The sequence below is a fragment of the Artibeus jamaicensis genome, unplaced genomic scaffold (genome assembly GCF_021234435.1).
Source record: "Artibeus jamaicensis isolate MK-2021 breed Jamaican fruit bat unplaced genomic scaffold, CSHL_Jam_final contig_1998, whole genome shotgun sequence".
Classification (NCBI taxonomy): Eukaryota; Metazoa; Chordata; class Mammalia; order Chiroptera; family Phyllostomidae; genus Artibeus; species Artibeus jamaicensis.
This window is the reverse complement of record NW_026521407.1, coordinates 14,824,484-14,847,206: the sequence shown is the minus strand read 5'-3', so window position 1 is coordinate 14,847,206 and position 22,723 is coordinate 14,824,484. Positions and strand designations below refer to the sequence as shown.

The 22,723-nt window shown below is 40.4% G+C and overlaps 1 protein-coding gene across 5 annotated transcripts in view; it reads right to left on the bottom strand.

The window, feature by feature from the left end:
* The window catches only part of TANC2 (tetratricopeptide repeat, ankyrin repeat and coiled-coil containing 2), a 329,189-nt gene that overhangs the window by 26,197 nt on the left and 280,269 nt on the right, over positions 1-22,723 (bottom strand). For all 5 annotated transcript variants that reach the window (XM_053655892.1, XM_053655895.1, XM_053655899.1 and 2 more), the window contains 4 exons: positions 15,951-16,059; positions 8,234-8,356; positions 7,451-7,687; positions 2,919-3,104 (listed from right to left, as the gene is read on the bottom strand). In XM_053655892.1, coding sequence (XP_053511867.1) covers positions 2,919-3,104; positions 7,451-7,687; positions 8,234-8,356; positions 15,951-16,059 — 655 coding nt within the window. The remainder of the gene's footprint in view (positions 1-2,918; positions 3,105-7,450; positions 7,688-8,233; positions 8,357-15,950; positions 16,060-22,723) is intronic.

Sequence of the window (22,723 nt, the reverse complement as noted above, 5' to 3'; positions counted from 1 at the left end):
TTTTTTTTGTTAAAAACTAAGACATGAACACACACATTAGTCTCAGCCTAACAGGGTCAGGATCATCAGTGTCACTGTCTTCCACCTCCACTGCTTGCTCCACGGAAAGGTCTTCAGGGACAATAACATGCATGTCACCTGCTATGATAATAACGCCTTCTTCTGGGATATCCCCTGAGGCTCTTCTTGAGGACCTGTCATTCTTTTCAGAAATGATGTTCCTGGTGGTTTGTTTGGTTTGTTGTTTTTTTCCCCCACCCAGGCTGGCTTCCAAGTAGATAATGCACTATTACTGAAAACTTTTTGGTGTTCAGATCCATTATTTTCAAACTTTTTAAGGAGTCTGTTGACGTCTGAAAAAGCTTCTGCTAAACCTTCACTGTGAATTTTCTTGGGGTTCTTCTTTTTCTCCTGCAGTTTCTTTTTCTCTTGCCTCTTCTTCAGCTATGTATCCCTGTTCCAGTTCCAACACCTCCTCATTAGTCAACTCCTCAGGAATCACCTGTGGGAGCTCCTCAACGTCGCCCTCACCCACACCAGGTTAAAGTGTTTGCCATCCCAGCCACAGCCTTGTTGAGTTCTGCAACCCTCTCATCCTTGGCAAATCCTATGAAGCCAGGGGCAAACGTGTTGAGTGTATTCTTCTAGATGCCATTCATATACTCCTTGGTGACACCACCCTAATCCAAAGCGAAGGTTTTAATGCAGTCCTAGATGTTATTATCCTTCCAGAAGTGCCTCAGTGTCTTCCTCTCTTGCAGTAATAGCCTGGGCAAAGGTTCTCCTCAGGTAGCAGGTCTTAAAAGCTACTGTAACTCCTCAATCCATTGTTGAATCAGAGAGGTGGTATTTGGAAGAACACCACTTTGATACTGGGATGAAGATCACCAACAAAAGGAGGATGCTCAGTAGCACTACTACAGTTAAGCAAAATCTTGAAAGATATATTATGCTCTGAACAGTACTTCTCCATTTCACTGGTGCTGCAATTCAGGGGGTACCTTGGAAGAGGAGTTGGGTCATCCATGACTTCTTATTGATATGCCTGAAGGCCCTGGGGTTCTCACCGTGCCAGATTACAAAGGGTTTCAATTTGTGGCCTGCAACACTGCCCCCGAACAAGGCTATTATCCTGTCCTTAAAAGCCTTAAAACCTGGCACTGACTTGGCCTCCTTACGTATGAAAGTCCGTTCAGGCATTCCTTTCCAGAATAGAGAGGTTTTATCCATACTGAAAATCTGGCAAGTAATTTTCTTCCACAATCATCTTATTTAGTTTCCAAAAATTCCTCTGCTGCCTTCACATCAGCACTTACAGACTCAACACTCACTTTCAACGTGTACTGAATAACGATTCTTGAATCATTTAAACTACACAGTAAATTCATCATCGTAGTTGGGTCCCACCTCTTCTTTCAACATTGCAAACACGTGTTTTGCTTTGGCCGTGATCATCATGGTGCTGAGAGGGGTACGTTTACGCATCTGGTCTTCAATCCAGGTCGTTAGTAATTTCTCCATGTCTGATAAAAGTCCTCCTTAAATTTTTTTAGTCTTGTTGCCTTCAATGAAGCAGACCCTTAACAGCTTCCATCACTTTGTTCTTCTTCTTACAGACTGCAACTATAGTGGAACAGGACAGGCCTGATTGGGGAGCAATAAGCATCACTGATTTTCTACTGTCGTAGTCCTTAATCACTTTTAATTGTTTCCAGGTCAATCACTTGATGTGCCCTCTACCTGGCAACATTAGCAGTGAATTTAGGGGCCATAATGAGCAAAGCAACATGAGATTAAATCAAGCACAACTGAAAATGATGTTCTTGATCCGCTGAATCAAAGAAGTGGTGGCGCAATAAACATAGGATGTATGAGGCTGCTGCTGGGGTAATAGGCACGCTGCTTTACAGCCAACATTTTTATAAGTAGAAAGAGCACACTCTAAAGTAACAATAAAAATGTAGTATGCTAAATACATAAACCAGTAACATTTGTTTATTATCACTATCAAGAGTTATTACTGCACAGAATGGTACCTGCTATAGTTTTACATGACTGACAGTGTGGTAAGTTTGTTTACATGAGCATACCACAAACGCATGAGTGATACGCCGCACTACGACATTACAATGGCTGTGACATCACTCGGTAAGAGGAATTTTCAGCTGTTATCATCTTGTCGCACCACATTGGGTCTGTCATTGAGTGAAATGTCATTCATTATGTGGCTCGTGACTCTATGTATACTCTCTCTCCCCCCTGCACCCTTACACACCCCTCTCCAGAGCTGGTAGTTAACATTTCCTAGCACACTACCAATCCCGTGCATTTTGCCACTATATTATTACTATCAATAATAAATAAGTTAGCAAAAATACCATTTGTATAGTGCTTAACAATTTACAAGGTACCTTTCATATCAGTCTTGTAAAAAAGAATTTGTTAGACTCACTTTACTGATGGGAAACTTAGGTTCTAAGAGATTAGGTAAATTGCCCAACATCCAGAGCTAATGAACAGCAAAGCTGGGACTCAAACCTGGTCCTTCTGAGATTCTAAGTGTTGTGCTATTCCCACGCCACACTGCATGGGGACACAGCTCAATAAATAACCCGTCTGAGCCTGGTGTCAGTGTCTGTTAAACAGGGGTGGAAGGACGAGGAAAACTGGATTAGATAAATCCCAAGGTCCTTCCCAACTCTCACATTCTGTGCTCATAATTCTATGTACCCTAGCATTTCAGAACTGAAGTACTTCATGGAGTCTAATCTTCATTGTTCTCAGAGCAGTGATCAAAAAGCTAATTCACATTAATTAGGGTGGCAATTTTGTACTAATGTAACCCTTTTCTCCTGGACTCCTATGTCCTTCAATACACAGATTGGGAAAAAAGCCCAACCTTGTCACCGCTTTCTTACCTCAGTATAGCCCATGCTGGCTGCAGCAATGAGGGCCTGCTGGATGGCATGGCTCTTCTTAAACACCCCTTGCTGCTGGCCGGCCATTGTCCAGTCACACTGAATCAAAAACTTGACCACCTCCAGATGACCTCGGAGTGCAGCATGGACCAAAGCACACTGTCCATTCTTATCCAAGTGATCCACCTAAGAGGAAGGGACAGAGAAATCTGGGTGAACAAAGACTTGTGGCTATACTCCCAAACTAGTCACGTCAGCCCATTGCATGGGACTGGACTACTAAGAGTCAGACTTTGCCATGCCCTGAACCAATCAGGGAAAATTCAGAGGATATTCTCTGACTCAGGCTAAATCACCACTGAGCTATAATAACTATGGTAGATGCCCCTCTGGGGAGAACCTCGTAAGGTCAGGCTTTTGTTTTCACATCAAAAGAAACCAAAAACAAAACTCCCAGCTCCAGCTTTATTTTTCTTGAGGTACATTCTCCTTTGTCCTTAAATAGTTCTTTTCTGACCGAAATTTGAAAGACTTGCAGCTCTCTTGATACAAAAAAAATTTTTCTTTGAAATCATAAAAGAAAAACATTTTAAAGCTCAAACTTTTTTTGGTCTTCCAAAGAAGCAAAATATCTTATATCATGAATCACACATTTGACCACCAAGCTTTGGCAAAGGCTACCTCTTTCTTCCAATGTGAGGGCAGACTCTCAAAAGGTCTGGCCGAAATGGCTAGAGGGACTTGGAATTTAATGCTAGACTGAGTTCCAAAAGCACTTTTTTACAACTGCAGGGATGGTTACAAGTTCAGGCTGAAAGAAGAGCCTGATTAAGATCATCAGTCTACCAGAAGGTCCTCAGCCATAAGTCTCAACAGATGAGCAGCCTTTTCCTACAGGCAGGCAGATTGTCTTCCAGCAGTAGTTAGAACACTTGAAACAGAGGTTATCTGATTTTCCCCAGCTTTAGGTCCAACTCAGTAAACATTTGTTAAATGTTTACTGAATGCCTACTATTTCAAGGTACCACATAGGATAAAAAAGTAAATAAGATAGTAAAATATAGATTCTGTGCTCAAGGATCTTCAAACAAGGTAGGGGAGTGTGACCAATATAACAAAAGTCTGTCCAACAAGGAAGTATATAATGCCATAAGGAAAGTAAATGTGCAATTAAATTTCAGAGAATTCCCAGCTAGAGTTGGGAATGAATTCAGAGGGAAAGGCGCTATGGTCTGAATGTTTGTGCCCCCCACCCCCCAATTATATGTTGGCATCATGCTGGCATTTTAACCTCCAAGGCAATGGCATTATGAAACAGGGCCTTTGGGAAGTGACTGGGTCATGAGGTCTGAGCTCTCACGAATGGGATTAGGGCCCATACACGGAGGCCTCAGAGAGTGTGTGCACTCCCTCGTGCCACGTGAGGACACAGCGAGAAGGCTCTGTGACCCAGGCAGCTCTCACCAGACATCCAATGGGCTGGAGCTATGCTCTTAGGACTTAGCCTCCAGAACTGTGAGAAATAAATGTTGATAAGCCACTCAGTTTATGATATTTTGTTATGGCAGTTCAAATGAACTAAGGTCTACCATAACTCTCTAAGCTAGGAAATGATTAATTCTAGTTTATGTAAGGCTAGGGTACATAAAGGTGAGGTTTAAACTACAAAGTTGAGAAGGTCTTTTGGGACCAGAACATGGGTATTTTTGAATGCTAGGTTAAGTGGCCTGAATTTTGACCAGTAGGTAATGGAGAGTCATTGAGAATTTTCATGCTCAGAACTGTCTACTCAAAAACTCAGGGGACAATAAAAGGAGCCTTGGTTTCTTGGAGAAATGGTTGATTCCAATGCTGGGGCAGTAATAGTGAAAGGTAAGTTTGGAACATCTTGTGATGCCAAAAAATATGAATGTGCCAATAAAATAATGGGTGGGGGGATTTGAAAGGATATAGAAACCAACCTGAAGGAGCTTCCAATGGTCAAATATGTGCCAATTTGAGCAAAATAAGTAAAAATATCAATAGGTTACAGGTCACAGTATAAAATCAATATCCAGGAATCCACCATGCTAGGAATAAATAAATGAATAAATGAAAACATGGGGGGAGAAGTAACAGCTCTTCTTACAATCGAATTCCAATGAATAAATATTGAAGGAATGAAGGAAATAGAAAATCACTATTAGGCAAACACCCGTAGCAACAAGTGATTCTTGTTGCAGTAAGAATCACTGACGGATCCTGAAACTAGGGGAAAAAAGCAAGGGAAACAAAGCATCTGCCTACTCTCAAACCATCTTTTTAAAAGATAATTCTAAATTAAAAAGGAAAAAAGAGTATGTTCATATTTGAGAAACGTGGAAGACACTACTTTAACCAAGGGGCAGAAGTTAACATCCCCTTATACCTCCTAAGTGCTGCATTAATAAGGGCAGAACATCGTTTTTGTGGTATAATTGACAAAAATACCTAAACTTAACCTCGTGATGAGAAAGTATCAGACAAACTAAAATGGAAGAACTTTCTACAAAATAACTGGCTAGTATTCTTCATTATCTTCTTAATGCAGAAACCATGGGAGAGAGTGTGAGGATGAAGAAGACCAGAGGAGAAAATCTTGGAGAACAGCTACATTAAGAGAAGGAAGAGAGAAGAGCAACCAGAGAGGCAGGAGGGGTACCAGGGCAATGTGAGAGGTTCTGAGAAGTGCAGTCAATACTGCCTAGAGGGTGAGAAGTGAGGAAAAGTTACTTTACTTGGTGATAGGCAGTTGTTAGTCACATTTGAGAGAGTAGCTCCATTTGAATGGCAAGAGGTTGAGTACATTCTTTTTTAAAGACTATTATTTATTAGGCACTAAATGAGATGAAAGAGATTTCTTATCTTTTTTAAAAAGGCTTGCTTGTTTTTAACTCTCCAGCCGACACTATTAATCCTTCTTCTGGAGGAAACAAGTGAGATTGAGAAGGGTTCAACGACGTGTCCAAGCCCTCACAGAAAGTAAGTGTGAATGCAGGCTTCGGCCAAGTTGTGCCTGACTCCACAGTTTATGATTTTAATGACTTGCCTCCTTTCTCTCTCATGGAAGCCAGATGACAAGTGGTTAAGGAGTACTAAGTAAACAGAGGTAGCACGTTAAAGATGACTCCTGGGACAGGTGTGGTGGATATGGAAAGTAGGAGATGGGATAGTAGCTTCTGGTTAGCAGGAGAAAGGAAATTTCTCTTTTGGGTTAGAGGAGACATTCAGAGGTTTGCAGAAACTGGGGGAGAGAAGATGAGCAACTTACTGAGATAAAAAGAAATACAGGTGGAGGCAACTGCTCTGGAAAGGAAAGACTTCCCTCTCCAAGGTAGAAGTGAAGGTGAGTGTGGGTAAGGCCTCACAGCCTTTTGAGATGGAGGTACACTGAGATGCGCTCAAGCTGAGTCATGCAGGAGGGTCAAGTAAGGGTGACAGGGTGTTGAGGAGCACACAGGCAATTCACACACCTGCTCTGGGGAAATGAGAGATTAATACAATGAGAGCTGGGCAGCACGAAAGACCAAAGCTGAGAGTGAAAACACGAATTCACAGCAATAGTAATAAGGCCCAGTTATCATTCTGTTTCTTGAGGTGTTCGTTCCAATGAACAGGACTTTAGAGATGGACCATCACTATGTCACTGTAAACAGCTAAAGCTCTGGGATTTCACTGCGGGTCCCTGGTCCCAGGTCCCAAAAGAGTCTCAGGAGTCCCACTCTCTTCTCTGGTAAAAACACTGGATACCTCAGAATGAGGTCATATGTATTACTTATATTCTATTGCAAAACCACCAAAATCCTCAGTTTGTTTCCAGGACTGAACAAAATACCACAAGGCTACAATTTCCCCCGAGGCCTCCATTTCTGAGACCAGCACTTTTCTTTCCACCAATATTTTGAAATTAAATTCTTTATACCAGTGGCTCTTGGAATCCTACAAAGCAAACACAATTTTTAGAAAGGTTTTCAGAGAATTAAAATACATGTGTACTAACAGAAGCACTTCTGAGTGCCTCTGGTCAGTTTGAGAATAAACAGAATTGTCTTCTCCCCCCTCCGCCCATGGCAATCTTCAAGGCTAGGATGAGAGAGTCTGGTCTCTGTCCTTATCTCCATGGCAAACTTATCTTCTCCACACATGAAAGGCTGAGTCTGCAGGCACCACTCAGTTCGGACTTCCCACTGAAGTCTCCCTGCTCTTCTACTTCTCCTTCTTCACTTTGAGCTCAGTAGGGAATTTCTTGGTTGTTAGGTAGGAACTTTTCGTGACTGCTGATAATGAGGTTTCCTAAGTGCCCCTCAAAGGTTTTAGGACTATGTCCAGATGCAGTGTGGAACTGGCAGGCAAACACTGGGATGTACTCGGAGCTGTGCTCCCTTTGATCTGCTCCCTAATAAGGCTTGATGTGCTCTGCCGAGATTCACGAGGTAACGCAGGAGATAAGGAAGATTGCAGCAGGAAGAAAGATAAAGGGAAGAGAGGAAAAGCAGCAACCAGGCAGCCATTACCTTGGCTCGTTTCTTGCACAGCAGCACGACGATGCTCAGGTAGCCCGCTGCTGCGGCGTAGCCCAAAGGTGTCAGGCCACTTTCAGAAGAGGCATCCACATTGGCCCCAAACTCCAAAAGCAGGGCCACCATTTCTGTGTAACCAAGATGAGACTGGACACATAGGATTGGGGCATTATTTAAAACCTCTGTCCGGTAATTAATGTTGGCACCTCCCAAAATCAGCAGTCTGCTGACCTAGAAATATGTAAATAAGAATACTCAGACAAATATTAGTCATATCCTTTTAGTCATCTTTTATTAAGTCACCTGGGACACCACAATAGTGCCTCGTAGCATTTAATAACTACTTTGTTTTCATAATTGTTATATGTTCCTTTTCTAATACCTTGTTTTTAGAAAGAAATGTAAAATGTCTCTTTACCTAAAATGCTCAGTAACTAAAGCAAATGCCACTTGTACTGTAGTGCTGAACACAGTCTATAACTAAGTGAACTGTTGGTCAGCAAAACTCCTACCAAGACAAAGGCTACTGGAGACTGCGCCCCAGAAGTGGCAGGACCAGACCCCTATAAATCAGAGTCAGCTGCCAGAAGGCAGAAGGTCAACAGGCTTGGTCTTCAATTTATAGAATAAAATATAACAACTTAAAATAAATTATCAATGAAAGGCTCAGAGAAGACAATCTAAGGCAAGTCAAAGATCAATTTGCCACTTAAATGTCCTCTGAAGTTTCTTCTTCACAGTTAGTTCTTTAATCTAATGTAATTTACATGCACTTACCTTTACATTTGGAGTGTAGAGATTTCGTAAAGATGCCAGTGCCATGGAGAGGCCCTCTGTGCTATAGGAGACCCAGAGGCCCTGGAGGATGGAAGATGATACGCCCACTTTTTTACTCAAACCCTGGAAAAGAAATATTGAGACAATTCATTAGCCCAGCTAAGAAGTACTGTCAGCAGTAAGTTAATGACCTCTAGGTTTGTGGTGCTAACAAATGAGAGTAGAGTCTCACTCTAACAATGCCTGTGCCCGGCAAAACTACTGATGGGGACAAAGAATTCTGTTGGGACCAGCTGAGCTAAATTCTGTCTTAGCAGTCTCTGGCAACAAATCCACATAATACCTCTCTCTTCTGCTGTATCTGGATATAATTCCCCCCCCCACACCTTTTCTATTAGCCTTTTTGAATTAATCTCTTAAATTCAAGTTAGTAAAATATAAATCCTGACACAGAAAGTGCAATGTGATCATTGATCTCCATCTCCTTTCCTTCCTGGGCATTTGGGAAAACGGTATTTCCCAACCTCCCTTACAATTATGTGGGGCATGTGACTGAATTCAGGCTAGTGAAACGTGGGCAAAAATAACATATCATGTCTGGGCTTGGCCCCAAACCTGTATGTTTCTCCACATTTTCTATTCTTCTGGAGTGAGGATTCTGAGGCCCTTGCAGATTTTACTATGAAGTAGAAGAAACCTGCCCAATGATCTGTACTGAACTGCAAAGTAAGTGAGAAGCCATTGAGGTTTTGCAGGTTTGTTACAGTAGCTAGCCTTCCTCACCTTGACTCACATTGACACACAGTACAACGATCATGTCTGTTTATCCTCAGGAAAACAACAGCATAGGTTTGACCGCCATCAGCAACAAATAGTCTCTAGTGTGACTGGCCCATGTCCCATGACATTTGCTCAGGTTTGCCCTTTTCATGTGGGCTTTTCCAAAAGGAACTTAGAATATATATATATATATATATATATATATATATATATATATATATATATATATATATATTTAAAATTCTATTGTTAGGGCAAGGCTCTCTCTCTCTCAGTCATCTTATCATTCCACCAATAGCTGGGTCAGGTGAGTGAGTTAAAACAGGAAATCCCGAGGGTAGGAAGATATTAATAATGAAGTTCAAGCCTAATAAGTGGATCTGTGGAGGTATTCTTTTTAAAAACTTAAGCTACTACTGCTTGCTTTGTTCCTTGAAATGCAGATTGTTCTACTTATATTCAAATCAGCATGTTGTATTTGGCTTCTCTGAAAAATGTAGCAACTCACTGCTCTGCTCAGCGCCTGTAAATCTGGATTTAGTTTTCCCGAATGTAGGTTATCTTTTTTCTGTGTGACAACCCTGATCATTTCAGTTACTTAAGGTACCAAAGACATTTTATTTTTAAAAATTATTTATTTATCTATTTGTTTTAGAGAGAGGGAAAGGGAGGAAGGGAGAGAAAGAAACATTGATATGGGAGAGAAACATCGATCGGTTGCCTCTCATGCGTGCCCCACCGGGGGACCAGGCCTACAACTTAGGCAAGTGCCCTGACTGGGAATCTAACAGGCGACCTTTTGCTTTGTGGGATGATGCCCAACCAACTGAGCCACACCACGCAGGGCATTTAGGGTAACAAAGACATTTTAAGTGAAAACACCTAAGATGTTTAGAGAAAGGCTGGATATTCCCAGAATGCTGGGCTGTAATTTTTGCTCAAGGGAATTTAGGTAGGCTTCCGCTCTGATAATGGTGGATCTGGGTAATTTGTACAAACATTTCTGTTAAGGACAACTCAAAAAAGCAGTAAAAAATTTAAAAATCATCCTCCTTAAAGACATGGGAGGACTACAAGTTTGAGAAAAATTGCTGGACAAAGATCTAGGACAGAATAAAGCCAGGAGAGTACTTTAGAGCTGCTTCCCCACTGGGTGTGCTGCAAATTTTATGGAGTTACCTAGGGGTATGTTCAATGCCTTTGGAATTTTTGAGGCAGTGAAACTGTTCTGTATGATACTGTAATGGTAGATACATGAAAGTATGTGTTTGGAAAAATTCATAGAGCTATACAACACAGTGAACCCTAATGTAAACTACGGACTTCAGTTAGTGGTATGTCGGTGTAGGTTCATCACCTGTAACAAATGTCCCACACCAGTGCAAGATGTTAATAATAGGGTAAGATGTGGCAGGGGGAGTGAGTATATGAGAACAACCTGTATTTTCTATAAACCTAAAATTGCTCTAAAAAAGAAAACATTAACTAAAAATAAAAGCCTGGGTTATATACTCCAGAACAATGAATAATGATCTCTGGGAGCAAGGCTCAGAAATACGTGTTTGTGTTTCAAGTTCCCCAGGAAAATCTAATGTACAGTAGTCCCCCCTTATTTGCAGTTTTGCTTTCTGCAGTTTCAATTATTTGTGATCAACTGTGGTCTGAAAACATGAAATGGAAAATTCCAGAAATAAACAATTCATAAGTTGAAGCTGTGCGTCACTCTGAGTAGCACGATGAAATCTTGTGCTGTCTGGCTCCATCCTGCTGGGAGGTGAGTCAGCCCTTTGTCTCACATGTCCGCGCTGCACACACTACACCTGCCCGCCAGTCCCCGTGGCAGCTGTCATCGTTACCAGATGGACCGCGGCAGTGCTGCAGTGCCTGTGTTCAGGTAACCCTTATCTCACTTCATAATGGCCTGAAACACAAGTGTGCTGGCTGGCTATTTGAATTATGTCACGGAGAGGCCATAAAGTGCTTCCTTTATGTGAAAAGGTGGAAGTTTTCGACTTAAAAAAAATTGTATGTTGAAGTTGTTAAGATCTACTGTGAGGACAAATCTTTTTTCTGTGAAACTGCTAAGAAGGAAAAAGAAACAATGTTAGTTCTACCGTTGTACCTTCCACTGCAAGAGTTATGGCCACAGTGTGTGATAAACGCTTAATTAGGATAGAAAGAGCATTAAATTCGTGGGTGAAGACACTGAATGGAGAATGTGCTCTGATGGATGGTGATGTGTTGTGCCAGAAAAGATGTCAGCAAGGGACAAGTGACACCTGGCCATTTACTGAAAGTACGGGATGGTCCCACAGATTCAGGAATAGGGCTGGGCTGAAAAATGTAGAAATTAGGAGAAAGGCTACATCTGCTGATGAAGAAGCTGCTGCCACATTTCCAGTAGAGGTGAAGGGTTCTGTATGGTCTGCGGTGTCAGGCACCCACTGGGGTCTTGGAATGTACCCCTCGAGGATAAAGGGGGACTACTGCATCACCAAAGTTGAAAACCACTGATCTAGATCTCTTGATAAATCTTAAATACACACAGTTATAAAAAGCGTGATACTATTTATACCAAGTTTAAATATAATGAAATAATTCTGTACATTGTTTATGAATACATATCCACATTGGAAAAGTACAAATTATGGATGAGAAGAACACATGTTAATTCAAGGGTAGAAATGATCTCTGAGAAGGGAGAGCAGTGGGATAAGAGGATACAAAGTAAGCTTCTATTGCACTTGTTACATTTTTGTTTCTTAAAAATAAAAAGATTTGAAGCAAACATGGAAAAATCTTAACATCTGTTTAAAACAGTAGGTAATATTTGATTATTCAATTATCTGTGCTTTCTTATGTGTTTGAAATGTTTCGTAATAAATTTTAAAAAGAGAGGAATAGGGACATCTCTTCCTGCGATGCGAAAAAGAGAGGCAGAAATTGATGATGATATAGACTTATTGGTGAGAGGAGAGTAGTTAAAGGAAGACATACTCAATGGCTTTATTTTTTTCAATGACTCATAAGTCAGGCTGTTTGTTTAATCAGTGAATTTGGTTAAGAGCTAGAAGGAAAAAAAATGGGAAAAAGAGCTGAGTAAGAATAGTCCTTGGTAAATGAACTTCCACTAAATGGTCCAGTAAATGGATCACAAAGCAGCACTGAGAGTCCCAGTGAGGCTGGAGTAAATGCATAGGAAATAAGTCTGAAATACAGAGCTAGGGCCTAGGATTTGTAGTATTAGCTTTACTCGTACCACGAACCTGCTAGTCTCCTGATTTCCTCTGCTTGGTGGGGTTGGCCCTTTGCTCCTATGAGGTATGGGAGGAAAGAAGTTCAGTTTGGTTGAACTCAGCTTGACAAAGGTGACAGGCAGGTTCCATTACCAGGCAGGATGTAGCAAAATACCTAGATAATTAAATTCTAAACTGATGGGTTCTTAATGAGACCTTTAGGTTCAGGTAACTAGAAAAAGTCTTTTCAGTATTTAAAACTATTGCTCAGGCAAGTAATAAGTAATTTATGTTTCAAGCTTCAGTTATATTTTATGTAATATTAATAATTAAGTGTACTTGCTTATATCCATGGGGTAAATAATTTACTGTACAATTAATTATACATATTATATATGTAGGTACTTACGTGGTGAATGATTGTATGCACAGCGAGAGATGAATAGTTAATGGAGACCCTTTCTTAAAAATTTGTTAGAATCTAAATTTATAACACTGTTTACCAGCCAGTAGAGAGCTTGCTCAGTATTTTTTCTTCATGCTTTCTTCATGAAGAAAAAGAAAGCACGAAGAAGCAAGAGCAATCTCATCTTAAGGATCTTAGCTAATGGTTCACGTACCTTAAGATCGAGGGAAAAACTAATCTTGGGGATTATTCAATGAATTTCTTAATGTAAATTATTTACAAATATATAATCAATAACCCACTTGTAGATATCCAAGTGTCTCAAATGGATTATTACTCTTCTTATCCTGGCCATGCTTTGTTATAATAAAAGGATCCTGGTAAATAAATGGAATGGTGCCTTTTATTGTAGAGAAGGGGTTGGCAAACTATGGCCCAAGGCCAAATCCAGCTTTCCACCAGTTTTTATGTCATGTTTTACAAGAATACAGCCACACCCACCCATTTATTTCTGTATTGTCTCTAGCTGCTTTTGAGCTATAATGGCAGAGTTAAGTGGTTTCAATAGAGACTCGGTGGACTGCAAAGCCATATTTGCTAATCACTGCTATAGAGGATGCTATGAATCTCTGAAGTGAAAGAGTGATATTACCATCTAAAATTTATGCTTGTTAATAAGTTTTATTGTCAGGAAAGGGATTTTTATTAATAATTTGAATCGTAAAGCTTTGTATTAGATATATGTCTAGTACTTTGCATTTTCTTATGTACCTTCCATATTTTATATGTATGATCCTTACAACAATCTTGACAGTTATTGTTTCCATTTTACAGATGAGAGAGAAAACTGAGATTGCTTAAGGTAAATGGCAGAGTCTGTACTTGAACCCACGCTTTCTGGCTGATGTCAAAGGATCTTCTTTCTACCTTTTAGGTGTCTTCTTACAGTATTTTCCCCCCTGGCCAATAGTTCTGGCAAGAAATGCTACAGGACTGACCAAACAAAGGAACATTTTAGAAGGCAACATTTAGGGAGCTAATTGTAAGAGCACTCCGAAATCCTTCTAGTGAATAGATCCAAACCAGTGAAACACCTTGCCCCACAAACTAGATTGAAATATCTCTGGCCACAATTCACAAACATCCAGAGAAGTGAAATCTATAGAGATAAAAAAAGTAGATGATGGATGCCAGGAGCTGGGGGAAGCATGTAGAATGACTTCAAATGGGCACAAAGTTTACTTTTAGGATGATGTAAAGGTACTAATAGTGATGACAGTTACACAACTCTAAATACACTACAAGTCGCTTAAAATGGGCAAATTTTATGGTATATAAATACATCAGTAAAGCTGTTAGAGGCAAAAAGAATGAAATGGGCTCCATAGCCAGCCAAATCTCCAGAATTACAGACCCCCAACCTCCTATTTTTAGAGGGATTAATGGTATTATTTGTAATTTTTCACAAAGAAAGATACAATAAGGGAAATTTAAAATTAATTGGAAAGAAACAAAAATTGGACTACACATCACTGATGATTAGAAGGTCTAAGTACTACTGGTTATAAACACAGAAACTATTTTTGCCTTTTCATAACCCCCAGTTGAAGGGCACAGAGAAGCCCAGCAGTCTGGGAGAAGCTAAAGCCTGTCAACAGGGAGCACTCTGCATTTAAAGGACCCTAAAAGTGCAGCATCAGGAAAACCAGTCTGAGGTTGCATTCTCTAGCTCGCAGTCATGTCAACACCTATGCTGTACACCCGAGTATTTATGGCCTGAATCACACAGGGAGCCACTCTTATCTCAGGCAACCACGTTGTCTGTAGCAATATAAGATAAAACTGTGTCAGTGACAGGGCTGTATGGTTAGAACGTAGGTCTCTGTGTGTTGGATAAAATCACAGTGGGTCAAACAAAAGTTCATATCATTTATCTGTTAATGTGGTGCTTATTTTATGGTACAGAAAAGACAGGATAAATTTCTTTGCATCTAATACCAGGTGGATGGTGATACTACAAGCTTAAGCATTTAAAGTGGTGGTGCTTAAAAGGTAAGTTTCCTATCCAACTGAAGGATAATGACCTCAGAGTTTGTTTAAGTAGCAGATACTTTTTGGGCCATTTGAAACTGGATTGAGCCACCTTACTTGTTATTTTAGTCCCACTCTGCTCCCACTGAGTAAGGTTACTGGGTAAGATCATTTTTAGTACAGTGATTTGTTAGATAAGACAATTATGATTTAAATAAAGGACCTGTCACTGTGGGTTCATGTTTGTCTATCTGATGAACAGCCTTCTCTAGCTGTGTGCTTATATGCTGGGAAGAACTTGCTAGGCTCTTGGAGTTGCCCTTATTGCCATCTTTCTCTTTGAAGAGAAATACTTTAAGAGCATCTCCTGGAGGAAGCCCGACCCAGAGAACTGTTTAAGATACTTGCATCTCTCAATCCTGAGTCAGAAAAAGGAGTCTGAAGAGATTGTAGGGACTGGAAGTAGCAGACTTCTAGCAAACTGTGGGCTAGAAAAATCAGGAGATCATTTCTTCTTCAACCTTTGCATTTTTACCCCATACTACTATCAACACTATACCTTCCTTGAGATTAGGGGCTGTATTTTTCTTGTTTTTGCAGCACTAGTATCTGAGACAACGCCTCGGTCAGAGCTGAGTAAACGGATGCATATGTGCACAAACAGTGAATGACGCACCCTCCTCTGGGTCCTCCATTCCAGCCTGGGAATGTTGAGAGAGGGAAGCTGATGCTACTCAGAAGTTTTGAAACTACTGGGAGAAAAACTGAGATTATAAGAGAGAATGGGAGAAGTTAAGAAGTTCAAAGGAAGGTTACTGTTGGTTCCAGACAGTTTGAAAACAGCAGCCCTAGGAGTATTAAAATCTTCCCTGAAAGAATTATATGAAAATTGAAAGTGTAACTGCTCTCAGTGACTTTTTTAGACATTGTGAAAACCTGCAAGTGATTGGGACAATATGACTCCTCAGGAGATCGCAGGTCATATATTGAATACGCACGTGCGTACTGCTCACGTAAATGATTATACACGCACATTTCCTGGAAAGCCTAGCCATCTGCTAAATGGGGAGATGACAAATGTGTTTTTCTTTCTAAAGGCCTAGGGAGGAACAGGCCATACTTTTTTAGGAGATGTACCAACTCTGCAACAAAATAATTTCAGAAAGTAAGGACTACACTGAAATAACAGTAGCTTCATAAACACAGCACTAAGGAGATCTCTGCTGTAGAAGGAAAGAAAAAAGCCTCTAACTTCTCTAATTACCTTAAAGATGTGTGCTTTGAGGATGTGATGTCCCAGTTCAATAGTCTGCTGTCGGTTTAGTTTTCCCTCCTGGCGGGAGAACCAGAAGGCAAGTAATGTGTGACCACTCCTGCAAAGAAAAGGAGACTCGTTTTAGAAACATTAATGCCCCAGTTCTGCTTTGGTGGGAGACTGTTCAGGTCTTGCCATACCTCCAACAAAACTCTGCTTCATTCAACCAGTTTTTTAGGGGAGGACACCTGCTACTGGGCAACGAGTGGCTACTGGAAGGTTCCTAGCTTTTACCAGTCCTTTACCCAAATCACACATGTGAATATCACAAAATGTCATTTCTAGTTAGCTTCCACCCATCCCACACACAGATGACATTAAAAGACTTTCATTTTTATTTTCTGTCTCTGTCAACTACTCCTCTTTCACCCATGCGTTAAATGTCAGTCCTCCTTGGGATCTCGCCCGTCCTCTGGATGAGCTCACCCCTCCCCAGTGCCTTCCCCACCATCTGCATCCTCTTTTTCTCTAGTTAGGCTTCTCAGCCTTGGATCCACATACACCCAACTGTTTACTGGATTTCTCCACCTGGAGGTCCTGGAGCACCTCAGACTCAACACACCCCAAACTGTATTAACAACCTCTTCCCCCAGTAAGTCTTCTCTGATCAGCAGCTACCCTGCTCCTCCAGTATAGAAAAGGGAGTACTTTATTCTCAGAACTGGGAGGTGGTATACCTCTCGTACAGTACCTGCTACACTACTAGTGTGCTTTCCTTTACCAAACGGCAGTTTCCTGAGGGCATCCACTTTTCCCTGTCTCCGGAACAGATCCCTAATCTGTTACGAAAGGGAAACCCCTTTTGTGCCTCTGCATGTTGTCTTACTGGCACCTGATGCCCTGGACTGCTCCAGCCCTCTTGGAGCCATGGGGCAGCTGGCCTAAGACAAAGCCAAAGGAAGCACTAAGCTGAGAGAACTTCAGAAAAATAGAGCCTGAGCCCTGACTGTACAGCATTAGAAGTTGCCCTAATTTTGGATTTCTTGTTATATGAAGTAATAAGTTCATTATTTAATCCATTTGAGTTGGAATTTTCTATTTCTTCCATCTCAAAGATCTAGCAAAATACTCCTTGAAGTGTGAATGTATGTATGGGTATATGTGTGTATATTTAGGGTTTATGTGTATATTCTCTTTACACTTGTGACAGAAATTCTAAGTTTTATATATTTTCCAGAGTGCCTAAAGCATATTGCATATACGAATTCTCCATAAATTTTGGGAAGCAGAAAAAATCTGGGCATTAAAGAATGGACACTGGATCACCTTTGGGATGCACCTTCCTACTGCGCTGGCTCCAGCCTGTAGAACTGTGGACACTAAGGCCTGCCTCCCTAGTCCCCACCCGGTCAGTGGTCAGCAGTTCCTTATGCCACTGGTAGCGCAACTCCGCTATTCCTCTCCTTTGAAGGGTAATCGACAAGGGAAGTGAACCCAAGATCTCAGTTTCAAATCCCATGAGTTAATCCAACAGGAGGAAAAAGTGGCGAGTGAATTTTTGTTGGTCACGCTTCTCTGAAAGGAGGCCCGGGTGTTTACTGGATGATTTTCTTCCACATTGAACACTGGCTACTCTGTCAGGCTTAACATTTGATATCTCACACTGAAGTCTGAAAAACAAACACATTCTTTAGTTCTTTTAAAATTTTTTTATTTTTCATTTTTTCGGTTTCAGTGAAGAACCTGGAGAACAGGGGATGGGAGAGCTCCCATCTTACAGGAATCATCTCCTAGAGATTTCATTCCAATAAGACTAAAAAAAAAAAAAATTCTGCCACATTCTAATCCTGAGCCTCACAGAATTTCCAAATTCTGGTAGTTATTTGATGGGATAAGATTAACCATAATGGAAGGGAAGTTATTTAACTGAGATAATGTCTGAGACAAGTATAGCCTTCATGGAACCATCAGTATCATCTGAGGGTATGAGCCCAGGTTATCTCATACTCATGAAATCTGGAATTTGCTACTGAACTTCTATTTATCCCTTTAAAGCCCTATTTAGCTGATAGGCTGTTTTATAGCGCATAGGTAAGTTAGAAGATTTTATAAAGTGCATTTATAAAGTGCCCTATTTCAAGTTCTCAAAATCCTACCCAGTTATTAACCCTGAAATTACTGTAGCCTCCCTGGTATAAGAACTGTACTTTAAGTAACTCATCCATGGCTGTGCAGAGTGACTAGAACTCTTGAATTCAGGCCTCTGATCTACTACCCATGCTTCAGGCTGTTAATGAGAACCCATGCCATTCAGAAGTAAGGAAAAAAGGTTGTATCTGACAAAGAAATGAATTTTCAGCTAGATACAAAATTGACTTTGCCCTAGTGCTTTTATTTTACTAGCATAACTAAAACATCCTGGTAAGATGTTTGCATTTCTCTAGTACACATTTCAGCTAGCTACACATACAGTGCTTGTCTTGTTGCTGATCAGGCACTCAGGAGAAACAAGAAGCAATACAGGCCAAGGGAAAGATGAAGGAGACACGGCAGTTCATTTCTTTTTGGATACAAGCAAACTACATTACTCATAAAAGAATGACTCTGATCTGTTCACTGGACTCAAAGCTTGTAGTGTTCAGAACACAAAGGGTAAAAGCAATTTACATTATATGCTGGCATTTCCATTTGTTACCTTACTGTTCTGATAAAATATGTGGGAGAGGGTATAAGGGGGATAAATGGTAATGGAAAAAAAATACAACAGAAGAATGACAAAAAATGGTGCCACTGGCTAACCTATGGTCTGAATGTGTTACACTACATTTGTCTGTATTACTTCTATTTTTCTTATCATAATCTTACTCCTAAAGTCACTTCCTTTTGAATCCTAGTCTCACTTTCCTCTAAGATGACTAGTTGCCTCTTAATTGATTTTCCTGTAGCCTTTGATAATGTTTCTTTTTATTTTCTCTCTCTAGTAGTAGGTCTTATTGATCTACTTACCTTGAAACTGTCTCTTCTCTTAACATCTGTGACACTACTCTGGTAGTTTTCCTCCCATTTCCTTCAGTGATGTAACTCCTTTGCTTCACCGACATTTCCTTTTGCTCTAACTGCCTGCTGGATCCCTCTACCTCCAAATGACCAGTCAAAGGACACTGAAGTTGAAGCTTTCCCTCCAAACCAAATTCCCTCAAGACTCCTTTACTTTTTGAATATCGCCACTTAGGCATAAAATCTAGCGGTTGTTTTTCTCCTCCCTTCGCCCTTTCCCTCCTACATTACTGAAAGAGATGCATTCTTTCCACAGCCTCTTCCCTGGCCCATGCCAATAATCTACATTGTAGAAACCTGATCAAAATTCTGCTTAAAATTCTTCAATGGCTTTATATTTCTTCCTATACATAATCTAAACTCCTCAGCATTGTTTTCAAAGCCTCCTCATAATTTGTTCCTTGTCTATTTGTCTTTTACCTCCTTACCTTGAATGTCTAATGCCAGACATTTGAAACTATTTCAGAGTTTCAAACATGCTCTCCTTCTGCCTGGAATTTTCTTCCCTGTTTAGTTAATCGGGCAGACTATTTCTCATTCTTCAAGCCTTGGTTCACACCACCTCCTCTGTGAAGACTCTCCTGGTCCCCCCAGAGAGTCAGGGATACTTTCCATCGGGCTTTCATTGCACCTGGTGCGCATCTCTGCTACAGCACCTGTGCATCTATCTGTACGTCAGTCCTCCCACTAGACTGTGCTGAGCATTGAAGCCATGTTTTTTCACATATGTGGCTCCTAGGTAACAGGCATAATTATTTGCAGAATGAACAAATAAGTAGTAATACCTTACACTACCTTGTGGTTTTCAAAATACTTTTAATACTTATATAGATTTCCACAAACACCTATACTATCAGGATAGGAGCAGCTATTCCTCCTAATACGGTAGAGGATGGAGACGCAGCCAGATTGAAGGACAGATCCCAGCTCACGTGGCCGGGATGTAAAAGAGAAAACGAAAACCCAGGGTCTTCTGAAATCTAGTTCCATTACCACACTGACACGTTTAGCAACTTGGTTTTCATTGCTGGGCAAATTTGGGTGAAAAGGTAAAAAAATGAAGAAAAATATGTTTATTTGTAGAGTGTAAACTCTGAATTCTTAACACAATTAAAATGAACAACCATTAATTTTGACATTTTTTGAGTGGCATTTTGGGAGAGGGTAGTTAAAAAAAAGAAAGATCCTTAGTCAGTGTGATGTGATTTCAGGTATAAATGAACACGACTGTGTTTCCTTTCTATTACTAAGGAGGATGGTAATCAAAACCAACTCTAATGTGGGTTCATGTGTGATTATAAAGACCAGTGGGGGGCCGTGGTGAGGAATGGCTTCAGCACAGCTTGATGATGAGAACACCTGGCGATCCAGTCACCCTGACGACCGCCCCGTCGGCACTCACAGGGCTGCCTCCTCATCTCTGCACCGAAAAGCAAGGAGTCCTGTGTTCAAATCCTAGTTCTGTCACTTAAAGGCTTTATAAGCTTGGATAAGCTGTTTAACCTTTCGGTAAGATGGAGATAGTAATACCTATCTCTTAGGATGCTGGTGAGAATTGAGGTATATTATATTAAATAAAGCGTATTTTATATCCTCCGCAGTAACTAGCATAGTGCTAAACTAAAGGAATGAACATTAACCATAAACAACTTAAAACATATTGGAAGATGACTGTGTGCTCAAACAGAGTTTTAATCTTTAATGTGTGGAGGATGAAATGTGATACCCTGTTCTCAACCCAAATCGTTACCTCTCTACACCTCAACTCCACTTTATACCTTTAGAGCCAAAAGAAAAATCCAAGAATGGGGAAAATTATTGGGGTTGGGTGCCATTCACTGTTAAGTCAATGCAGGAAAAACTTGATATGTAACTTGAGGCATAGAGGACTGATAAGGACATAGCTAATCAGTCCTTAAGAAATAAGGTAAAGTTAAGCTAACAGGAAGAACATAAATTTCTTATGTAGACAAAGGTTTTCAGGACAATACTACACCTTACATTCAAGGTATATTTGATTTTAGATATTTGGGGAGAGAATCACTCACAGGTCAGAGTTGAAGATTCTTCCCTTTGCACTGTTCCCTGTCCATATTTATATATGTATATATATATTCTGATATATATACACACATACACATATATATTGGATTATATATACATTTATTAGGGGACAGTGCAAAGGGAAGAATGAATATACATATATATCTGACAAAAGGCACAGAGGTGGTATACAGAATAGCAGAGAGTAGATTCTACCTCCATTCTCACTTGCAGCCCCTCCATATTGGAGACAAGTGATATTCTTGGACAACTATGGATTACAGAGCAGTAAGGAGCTACCCTTACATGATGACCCATTTTCCTATACCTCAAGAGTTGAGAGCTATGAAGTCTTTTAAAGAAAAAAAAATTTGTAAAGCAAGAATCACCCTCCCTCCCCACTGCCCACTGAACAGTTTGGAAGTTGAATAACAGTTGTTTTATACAAAACATACAATGGCTCTATGCTTGTTTCTCTAGTAGATTTTCACTTAGCACCCCAGGGAGGAAACCAGTCTTAAAGTTTCTATTTGTAGCACTGAAACATGCTAACAGATGGACTCAAATATTTCTAGCATGGATATTTTTTCCTCCATTGTTCTAGTCGTAGTCACTGATGTGTATCACATAGATTTCATTAGCTCCTACAATGACAAACTTGATATATAACACTTTAGTGTTTCAGAGAAACAGTACTGAGGTGTTTTGATATTCCTCTGTGTAGTGCTCAGATGTGATGAAGTGATATAGTTATAGCCAGCTGGCAAGGAATTGCTTAAAGCTAAAGTCTATCTTATTTATCTTACAATTCGAGCTGAAATAATATATGCTGGTCTGAAATGTTTTTATATTATAGCAGTAAATGTCGAGAGTTATTTAGGGAGATCTAGTGAGATCAGAATTATGGGGCAGAGATGATAGCTGCCTACAAAAGATTTGTGCTCCCTTGCATAGCCAAGAGCTGTTGTGAATAGCTACTTTGCAAGGGTTCAAGAAAGTCATGTGACTGAGTTCCAGTTAATGGAATATAGGCAGAAATTTTATTCATTCCTTCAGACCTGACCAAGAAAAATTTCCTTTGACTTCCACAACCTTACTGTCTTTTGTTTCTCTTTCCAACTCTAATATTACCCTTGTTGGTTATTATTTGGTTCATCATTTTATTCTAGCATTTAAGCATAAATATTGTTATCATGCTCTTAAGCTTCCTGCTTTGTACTCTGAACTTGGGTGATCTTGTTTAGTCCTATGGCTTCTACTCTCAGTTATTTGCTGATAACTTCCAAATCCATAACTCCGTGCCCGAGCTTTCCTTTTTCCTATTTTCCAAAGCCACAGGCCTAAAAATATCTGTGCATCTTGGAGATTCATTATACATGTTCAAAATAGGACTCACCGTCTCCCTACAGCCTGTTCTTCCTTCTGCCTTTGTTCATGCTAGAATCCCTCCCCCATTCATAATGCTTTCAGTTGGATGGTGCCTTCACTATTCCCTGCCATTCGAGCTAAGTGTTGAAGTCACTTTTGATCCCTTCACCCTTACCTTACACACACACACACACACACACACACACACACACACACACTACACCACACCACCAAGTACTTCTAAGTTTCTCCAAAATGTCTCTTCCAAACATACTTTGTTCTCTGTTCTCACATTACAGGTCTTGGCGTTTCTC